Genomic DNA, 10,000 nt, shown 5'->3' with positions numbered 1-10,000 from the left:
CTGCCACGCAAGCTCCCCTCCCGCCAATACGAAACATCTCAGCCAAACAAAAACACAGTAGATTTTTTCTTTTCTTTTAGTATCAGATTACATGTGGCCGGTCAAAACGCTATGGGGAAAAGATAGCTGAAAAAAAGTTTTTTGTCTTTTGTTTTTAAATGTCTTTCATGCTGCTGCGTTTTTGAAGTTGCTTCAAACGCGTCTGTGTTGGTAGTGTAGTGGGAGAAACATTTCTTCTGTAGAGGAACTGTTGATAACGGACAACGGTAGCGAGACTCCCTGGAGCACACACTTACCGGCGCGGTGAAGAGCACTCTGCATGCACGGATGCGCAATCAGGCCTCCCGAATCATTTGTCATAAAACTGACAGCATAATGCGCGAATTCATATGGGCCAATATCGGAGTGTGTGTGGTTTCGGAGAGTCTAACTAAAAATGGAGGCACCGTGTGTGTTTGTGGGTTTTAACGCGAGCCCCCAGCGCTCTGACACCTACATTCGTGGGTGTTTATTTATTTGACTGTCAGGTCACGTGCGCGCGCTGTCAACAGCAGAGGCAGCGTTTAGGGGTGCATTTGTAAAATCCCTTTACATCTCAAGAAGCGGGATGTCAACCTGACAAATCAGACAAAACGCTTAACCAACACACACACACACACACACACATCTTCCAGGTGTCACTCCAATCTGGACTCACGCACCATGCGCTATATCTGGCAGCCTCGTCAGCTGCCGGAGACAGAGAGCAGAAAGCCGGGCTCGAGCGGAGAGCTGCCAGTGTGTCTCCTCCTGAGTCACTCACATGGCGAGATGCGCCTCTGCGCTGCAAATCTCCCCCCTCCCGTATTGTTCAGTGACTCAGTAAAACGAACCCTCTCTCTCTCACACACACACACACACACACACAGCCTATATTCTCGGAATGTGTGTTTGTGTGATCGAGTGAGTGAGTGAGAGAGAGAGAGAGAGAGAGACAGAGAGAGCGCGTGGCGGGGGCTTGGGTGCTGCCTGTTGCCTGTATGCATGTGTGTGTCATTTGCGAACAGGCTGCGGAGATAAGCTGAGTGACAGGAAAACAGCGCGAGACAGGATGAGCGCGAAAATGAGAGTGAAATTGGGGGAGAGAGAATGTGAGCACGTTATGAAAAACAAGAGATGTGTCTCTCTCCCTATGTGCCTGTGTGTGTGTGTGCGTGTGCGTGCGTGTAAGTCACTGTTTGAGAAAGGGAGGTAGGGGTGGGGGTGGGTATGGGAGTGCCTGCCTGTGTGGGTGCGTTTCGGAGCTCCCGACTCCCGGCTGCAAGTTCGTCCGTGGCCGCAGTACCAGAGAAGAGCGGTAGGGGGGGCTGATGTCGCGCTGTTCCACGTCTCTCCCGAACTCATTTGCCTGCGCTGCGCAGCTACAAGACACGAAAGAGAATTCCTCCCCGTCGGTCGCGCTCTCGCCCTCCTCCGCCTCTCTTTCTCTCCTCCTCTCTATCACTGTCTGGATCTGATTTCTGTGTGAAAAATTCGGTCCCTGTGCCATCTCTCTTTCTCGTCTCTACCTCGAATATTCTCTCTTTTCCCTCTCCCGGGATAAGGGTGGTGATGACCGTTGTTTGGGGGGTGGGGGATGGGACCGCGGGGACGGTGAGGGGGCTCACGGTGTTCTGTTACCTGTAACGGCGGAGTGATTAAAGAGCAGTGATGGATGGAGCGGTCGAGGGAGGAGAAGGAGTGTAGGAGTAATAAAGGCATGGGGAGGAGGAGAGAAGAGGCGCGGAGATGAAATTCCAGCTGCCTGTGAACGGCCGTTTCCTGCGGCACTCAAGCTGCCAGGAGATTAATGGAGGGAGGGGAGGACGAGAGGAGCCGCGGGGACAAGCGCGCACACACCGACACACACCACACACACACGCACACACACACACACCACAGCAGAGCACAGCCGCGCCGCTCAGACTCGCACGATACAGCGCAGCCTGCCTGAAACCTTAGCATAGCTCAGCATGACTACATAGCACAGCGTCGCCTGGACCGGGGCAGCATAGCGTAGCGTGGCTTGACACAGCACGAAACCTCAGCAGCACGACCGTGTCCATCAGACCGGCACGGTGTTGTCCGTAAGAGAACGTCACACAACATGGCACAATAAGCTATAGCTCACCACAGCTCACAACATCCAGCACAGCCGGGATTGTTCAAAATAGCAGAAGGCTTAGTTCACCTTTTCGCAGCAAAGCACAACATGCAATAGCAGGGCATAGAGATAGAGTGAGCATAGAGCATCGAGGGCAAAGCGTGGACCAGACGGCGCTTCATAGGCGCCAATAAAGTCTAGCGCACAATGCAGTGAGAGCAGACTCCGCATGAGTGAAGGGTAGCCTAGGGCTTTGCATGGTGTGAATCAGTGAATTACAGCGTGGGCTGGAGGTGTGATGGGTTTAATTGTACATAGTCCAGTATAGCACAAACTCTGACAGCAATTAAATAGATGGCTACATTACAAGAATGAAGAAGTTGAACTACAACAAGAAAGTACTATCCAACAATAGCAATGCTGCAAGACAATAATGTCAAAAAAAGTTGTAGAAAGATATGGAAAGTCATCAAATGTTCGTAGACTGATAATACTTCTTGAACACAATGAAAAACTCAAATCTACATTTGCGGTCTTGTTATGTACAGCAGTGCTTTCACTATTTTTATAACTGGAAAATATCAGAAGAAAGCTCTGAAGATGTGCAACTGAAACAGAACACAGTAAATAACACAAGAGGTATAGCACAATGACCATCTACAGAGTACAGCAAGAGCACTGTGTCTAACATTATGCTGACACACACACACACACACACACACACACACACACACACACACACACACAGCTGTTCCAGAACATTCTCTGGAAAAGAGGGAAACGCAGCAGGACTGGGAGAAGGGAGACACAAGTCAAACACGGCGTCTCTTTGAAAGCACCTCCTGCTGACAGTGTTGACAATGTGTCTACATCTCTCCCCATGAGTGAGGCTCTCAGGCCTGTGTGTGTGTGTGTGTGTGTGTGTGTGTGTGTGTGTGTGTGTGTGAGACCAAGCGTGTCGATGAATGTACATCTAGCTTTTGTTTGTGATTATGGGGTAGCTGCTACAGGGGGTCATGAGCAGGTAAGTGGCCATTTGCGTTCGCATGTTCACATACGAGCATGTGTGAACGTCCAGTATGCGTGTATTTGAGTGGGATAGTGTGTGGTTTGCTGTGTGTGTGTGTGTGTGTGTGTGTGAGGGGGTGGGGTGAGGGGTACATACCTTTTTGCGTATGTGAATGTGTGCGTACATACCTCTTTGTGTGTTTGTGCATGCATGTGTGTCTGTGTGGGTGACTGCGTGCATGCATGCATGTGTGCGTGCGTGTGTGTGTGCGTGCGTGCCTGTGTGTGTGTGTGTGAGAGAGAGAGAGGTGACTGAAGCATGAGTGCTTGTTCTTTGGCTCGGTGCGTGCGTGTGTGAGTGTGTGCATGCGTGCGTGCCTGTGTGTGCGTGCGTGTGTGTGTGTGTGCGTGCGTGCCTGTGTGCGTGCGTGCCTGTGTGTGTGCGTGCCTGTGTGTGTGTGTGTGTGAGAGAGAGAGAGGTGACTGAAGCATGAGTGCTTGTTCTTTGGCTCGGTGCAGGCTGACGTGGGCTCCTGAGTGAGGCGTCACCCGGAGACGGCGCTGTGCTCACGGCCCTGCACCTCTTTATGGATCAATAAGCTCACAATGAGAGGAAATGGGAGCAGTAAAGTAGAAATGAGCTGTCCTTTCAACTGCCTCGCCACCTCCCTCTCTCTACCTCTCTCTCTCTTTCTCTTTCTCACTCACACACTCTTTCTCTCTCTCTCCCTCTCTCTCTCTCCATCTCTTTCTCTCTTTCTCTTCCGCATTGTTCTCCTCCCAAGATCTGTTCCCCCATTCTCAGGTGTCATGGAACCACCGTCTTGGTGTTTCCTTCGCTCAATCTATCACCTTTTCTCTCTCTCTCTGCCCCTCTCTCTGTTTATGTGCATGCAAGTGTGTGTGTGTGTCTGTGTGTCTGTGTGTGTGTGTGTGTGTGTGCGTGCATGTGTGTGTGTGCGCGCGCTGTGCTGCTTCCCACCGAGAGCCCGACTGATTCATCTCTCTCTCGCAATCTCTCATCCTAACTGCCAGCTGCTGCTCTGAGAGACAGAAGAGGAGAAAGAGGAGGAGAGAAAGAGAGGGAGAGACAGTGAGTGAGAGAGAGAAAGACTAAGGAAGAGGGAGATGGGGGGGGTATACATGATAGATCAAAGCAACAGAAGTGTTTGCGTAAGATGGAGGAACAAGAGAGAAAGAGAGAGAGAGAATTGAATTTCAAAAACCCTTTATTACATTCTTAACACAAGATACTACATGATCAGTTTGTCACAATGAACAGTCAAATCAAAATAAATAAACAAATCAATAAATAAAATCAAGGAGCAAGTGCAAAAATACAAAATCATGCTTTAGTTGTGGGACACTGAGCAGACTCCAAGAAATGTGCAAACTGCATTTACCATCAGCAACCATACACAACACACTATTATAACACCATATTTCCTCAAAAGAGTCAAGATTTGTCATGGCTTAGAAACAAAAATCAATTAACATACGAGACCTCACTAGAATTGAAAAGACCATTACTAAGCCATCACTAGAAGTTTGCTCAATTTTGTTTTTACGACCAACATAGATTGCTATTTTTGCTTGACCTAGGAGAATGTTTATCAGCTGACATTTGATACAATGTTTCTGCACGTATTTAAAACCCAAAAGAAAAGTCTCCATTGAAAATGCTTCGTTAAAATTATCAAAAAGTGACTGTAGAACAACAAAAAATGGCCTTAGCCTCACACACTGCATGAAAGCATGAAACACAGTCCCCCTTAAAAAACAAAATGGGCACTCTTGACCCACAACAGGATTCATCGGACATTTTCCTCCATTTGTAAAACAGTACACCAGGGTGTTTCTACCCTTTCGTTCACAGACTTCTTGTTAAAAGACTTTATGCACAAAGTTTATATAAATCTTTGCCAGTAGCTGGCTACGGACCGAATAGAAACGAATATTTAAAATGCAAATAAGAACCAGTACAACTTTGGCGACAACAAAATATTTGGAAATGGATCATTACAGTCTGAACGGCACAACCCTCTGAAGTTGTCTGCCAACATTTGCCATTGTTCTCTTGTTAAGGAGGCCCGCCATTTCTCAAGTACCTGCTGGTCTTGCTAAGTTGAGTAAAACTCCAATAGTAGTAACTCCAGACCTGAGGAGGCTATGTCTAATTGCAGAAAGAGACTTTTCATGAGATATGTCTAAAACAGATCCATAGATCAGGGGCTCTTTTGAAAGCCAATACAAAGACTCTGCGCTTCCTGTTCGTTGCACTGTTAAAAGACACCAAACTTTAAACAGATTACGATAAAACACAGGGAGTTTGTTGACATTTATCCTCTTTGGATCCATCCAAAACAACGTTCTGTCCAGCCGCAGTCTATCAAAAGTCTGCAAAATGGCACACGCCACAGATTTCCAACTTGAGTCTAGTGGCCTATGATAAGACAGACAGACAAACTGCAATCGGAAAGCAGCTGTCTTACTTTGTAGGTGAACAAGTCCATGCCCACCTTCCACACACCCAGATGAAGTCCACTAGGATTGACTGGATCTTTGACAGTAATTGTGCTGGAGAATCCACACAAGATAGCTGATGCCAAAGGACCAATGCCACCAAGTTATTGATAAGGACACACCCCTTGTAGGACGGCACTTTACTTTTTCAACAGCCCCATCAAAGTTATTTTGGATAAACATTTCATTCCCTAAAAAGACTCCAAGATATTTAAAACAACTCCTGGTCCAATGTAAGCCAGCTCGAAGACTTGGCTCTCCATTTAACCAACTCCCAACCAGCATAGCTATGCTTTTTGACTGGTTTCACAGGAAACAACTTTAAAATGATCAAAAATCTTTAACATAATATTTAAGTCTTTTTGACCATTTACAAGCACAACATAATCTGCGTAAGGCGCTGTCAATTAAAAAAAAAAAAATCACATTCTGGAATTCTTACTCCAACTAGTTCTTTTCTCAGCTTCACCAGAAGGGGTTCGATTGCCAAAGTGTACATGAGAAAGAGAGGAAGCAATAGAGAGAGGGAAAGAGAAAGACTGAGAGGAAGAGAAGCTTGAAATGTTTGAGAGATGACTGGAGATGAGCCAACCCTCGGCATATTAGCATAAGCATGGCTGTGTGTTTGCTCCATCTTTGTTGTCTTAGCTGGCCTGGTCTAGCGTCTTTGTTGTGCTAATTTGACTGCGCTGACACGACTGTATTTTCCAAACAGAGTCTGTGGGCACTTGCGTGTGGTATGAGCCACTGAGTTTCATCTCGTTGGGACCAGCGCAGGCGCGTTGACATGACACTAACAACGCCAGGTTAGTGGCGAGGGAACCTGCAGTAGCCAGAAAAGTTGTTGGTTCAATTTCCAACTGTCACTGTCACTGTCATTTCACCCTGAGTTGCTGTGTGGCGACTGGCCCTTGTAATAACTGACATGTAAGTCCCTTTGGATAAAGAGTGTCAGCCAAATTAATAAGTCTAAATCTAAGTAAGATATGTGCCATATACTCTGCTTTACATTAGAGTAGTAGATCAGTACTCAGCAGATCTCTGTTACACCAAACATCCACCTCCTGTGTGCTGTTGGCGTGTATGAAGCGCTGAGTCTTCACTGAGATGCAGCAGACACAGTTTCCACTGCACTACTACAGCCATCCTAACATCCGTTCATCTCATCAGCTGTGCGTGACAGTCACCCTTCTCACGCCTGATTGGATGTCAGCACAATGTTTTCACACCTTAACAGTTCTCCACTGGTAATGTTTCCCACACCTAAACAGTTTTCCACTGGTAATGTTATTTCATTATTTAAGATATTACTCAGCACACTGTTAGCTGTTCTCCACTGGTAACATCCTTTAAGATATTACTGAGCAAGTGGCCATGCTGCTCTGTTCTGTGCTATAAGGAAGCTCCGTTCTTAAGAAAGCTTAAGTTCTTGCAGTCTGTGGCTTGAGACCTTTGTACTGCACCGTGTCTAGATGTGCTATGGAGCAGTGCTGTGCTAACCCCCCCCACCCCGGACGCTGTGCTATGTGACCCCCCCCAATGATGCAGCACGCTGCTGCTGATAGCATCTGACGAGGGGCTGCTGTTTCCTGGAGCCGGGCCGCCGAGGACACATGATCGATGGATCTCCCAGGGAGACGGAGGGCGGGAGACGTGGAGCGAGGGAGGAAGGGGAAGACGCGACGGATGAGTGGAGGGGTGGAGGGAGGAAATGGGGGGGGGGGGGGGGGCCTGCTTATCTAATCCATAGTAGACTCCAGTGGGAAGGTATTGATGGACGCAGTAAGGATGGGTGCTTAGAGTAAACATGTGTCAATTACCCCCACTTCTCTCTGTCTGTCTGACTCTCTCACACACACACACACACACACACACACACACACACACACACACACGCATACACACACACAATTCACACTCACATTGGTTCATAAATCAATGATGGTACATATGTGCATGTATCCTTAAGTGTGCACACACACACACACACACACACACACACACACACACACACACACACACACACACACACACACAAACACACACACACACACACACACACACACACACGCACCTTTCTGTCAATAGAGTAAGTGTCCTTGTATGAGCCTTTCTGTGAATACTGTGTGTATGTGCATATGTGTGTGTGTGTCTGTGTACACATGAGGTTGGTTTGTGAATGTGTGTGTGTGTGTGTGTGTGTGTGTGTGTGTTTATTATTGTAAATTTACTTTCTTCCACCTTGTGCTCAATCTACCAGTCGGCTAGTTCCGGCTAATTAGCTTCATTGGGATAACATGGCAGAAGAGGATGGAGAGGCTAACTTGGGAGGAAATGAAAAATGCCATCATGGAGGTCAGATGACAAGATTGTACTTCGCCACCCAAGACTATTCACCTCTACGGAGTGGGTAGATGATCTGCTGCGGTGGCATCTCGTATCGTATGGAGATATATTTTAGAGACGGACTGGCCATTCTCAGTACAGTATGTCAATACATAATTGTCAGAATATATTCTTTATGAAGTGCTTTCTTTATTTCTGCCCAAAACTCAATGCATTATCTCATTATTTACTGTCCAAAATGTTAAAACCAAAACACAGGGCCATATTACAGAAACATCCTAACTCTCTCCTTGTTTGGTAACCATGGTAACTACACTCTAAACAGTGTTGTTTTAAAATGACACATTGCTGTGTGTGCTCGGGGACAACACATTTTGTGTCAATTTCAACACCGCAATTATGTGGAGATAGCCGAATTGTGCGATTAGAAAGTCATTACAGAACAGCCCCTCCTTAGTCAGTGTTCTCCTAAACAAAGCAAAAAAGGTAAAAAAATAAATAAAAAAAAGTCACCAAAATCCTAAATGAGCGTTCCTAACTTTAGGATAACCCATAACATATGATGACGGTCATCTCGATATCTTACAGTATCTAGCAATGGATATACTGCTCAATGGGAAGTTCAAGCACAAAGCGGACAAAGATGGCGCCCCCCATGTTTGCACGCAGCATTAAGGTGAATATGTGTTTCTTGTTTGCTTGGATGCAGATGTGTGTGAGGCCTTGTCTGTATTATCATTTATAAGTATTCGTATTAGGCTACTAGTGTGTGTGTGTGTGTGTGTGTGTGTGTGTGTGTGTGTGTGTGTGTGTGTGTGTGTTGATGGCAAATTTTCTAGTACCACAGATATCTGGAAACTCAGCCAGGTCATGATGGTCAAGAATCAGGAAACAGGCTTTATTCTTTCATTGATGGGCATCACGGGAGAGAGACAAGCTTCATCCAAAAGATTCACTCGTATAGTCCCTCCACTCGCCGGCCATATTGCAACCCATTTTGGGCACTTATTGGGCATCTATTTCGGGCAGAAATACGCGCGCGCAAGGCTTCATGACACCAATCTTGCTCCAGCGACACGTTACTGGCACGGCGTATTCACATGTCCTCCAGCGTACTCAATCCTCCAGTATTGAAGCAGTTCTTGCTAGGAGACATCTGAGGTGTGTGGGACACGTACTCCGAAGCTCTGTATACAGGCTACCCCGCCAGGTCCTCTATGGACAACGACCTGCAGCTACAACGGCACCTTCCTGCTGTAATAGATCAACTGCCTCAACCTCCTGACTCAGTCTTCACATGCCACACCTGCGGCAAGATATGCAGATCCAGAATCGGACTCTACAACCACACACAGTGGCACCTCAGACAGAAACGATAGCCCCCCCCCTTCCCCCCTCCCCTTCCCCATTTTCATCTTCGCTTGCGATGGACTGCCTAATGTGTTTTTAAGTGTTTGAGTGTGTGAGTGTGTGTGTGTGTGTGTTTATGTGTATGTGTGTGCCTGCGTGTGTGTATTTGCGCGTGCCTGCATGTGCACATGTGTGTGGGTGTGTGTGGCGCAGCTCCGGTCTCTGGGTTTCCCCTCCAACATCCAGCCTCTAACATCCAGCCTCCAACATCCAGCCTCCAACATCCAGCCTCTAACATCCAGCCTTCAACATCCAGCCTCCAACATCCAGCCTCTAGCCTCCAACATCCAGCCTCTAGCCTCTAACATCCAGCCTCTAACATCCAGCCTCTAGCCTCTAACATCCAGCCTCTAGCCTCGAACATCCAGCATCTAACATCCAGCCTCCAACTTCCAGCCGCTCCCCAGCTGAGTCTCTGAAGCCTGTCGGTTGCCTGCGGCGTGCGCTGCATGACTCCACCGGAAGAGCTCTGATGCACAGCTGTGTGTGTGTGTGTGTGTGTGTGTGTGTGTGTGTGTGTGTGTGTGTGTGTGTGTGAGAGAGAGAGAGAGAGAGAGAGAGAGAGAGAGAGAGAGAGAGAGAGAGAGAGAG

The 10,000-nt window shown here is 47.4% G+C and overlaps 1 protein-coding gene across 1 annotated transcript in view; it reads left to right on the top strand.

The window, feature by feature from the left end:
* The window catches only part of bcor (BCL6 corepressor), a 27,696-nt gene extending 17,954 nt beyond the window's left edge, over positions 1-9,742 (top strand). Inside the window, 2 exon segments of the mRNA XM_042081650.1 lie at positions 9,197-9,255; positions 9,563-9,742. Of these exon segments, the coding sequence (XP_041937584.1) occupies positions 9,197-9,255; positions 9,563-9,742 (239 nt within the window).
* Positions 9,743-10,000: the final 258 nt, after the last annotated feature.

This window comes from Alosa sapidissima, chromosome 23 (assembly GCF_018492685.1).
Source record: "Alosa sapidissima isolate fAloSap1 chromosome 23, fAloSap1.pri, whole genome shotgun sequence".
NCBI lineage: Eukaryota > Metazoa > Chordata > Actinopteri > Clupeiformes > Clupeidae > Alosa > Alosa sapidissima.
Note: the sequence above shows the minus strand (reverse complement) of the source record. Positions and strands in the feature narration are given on the sequence as shown.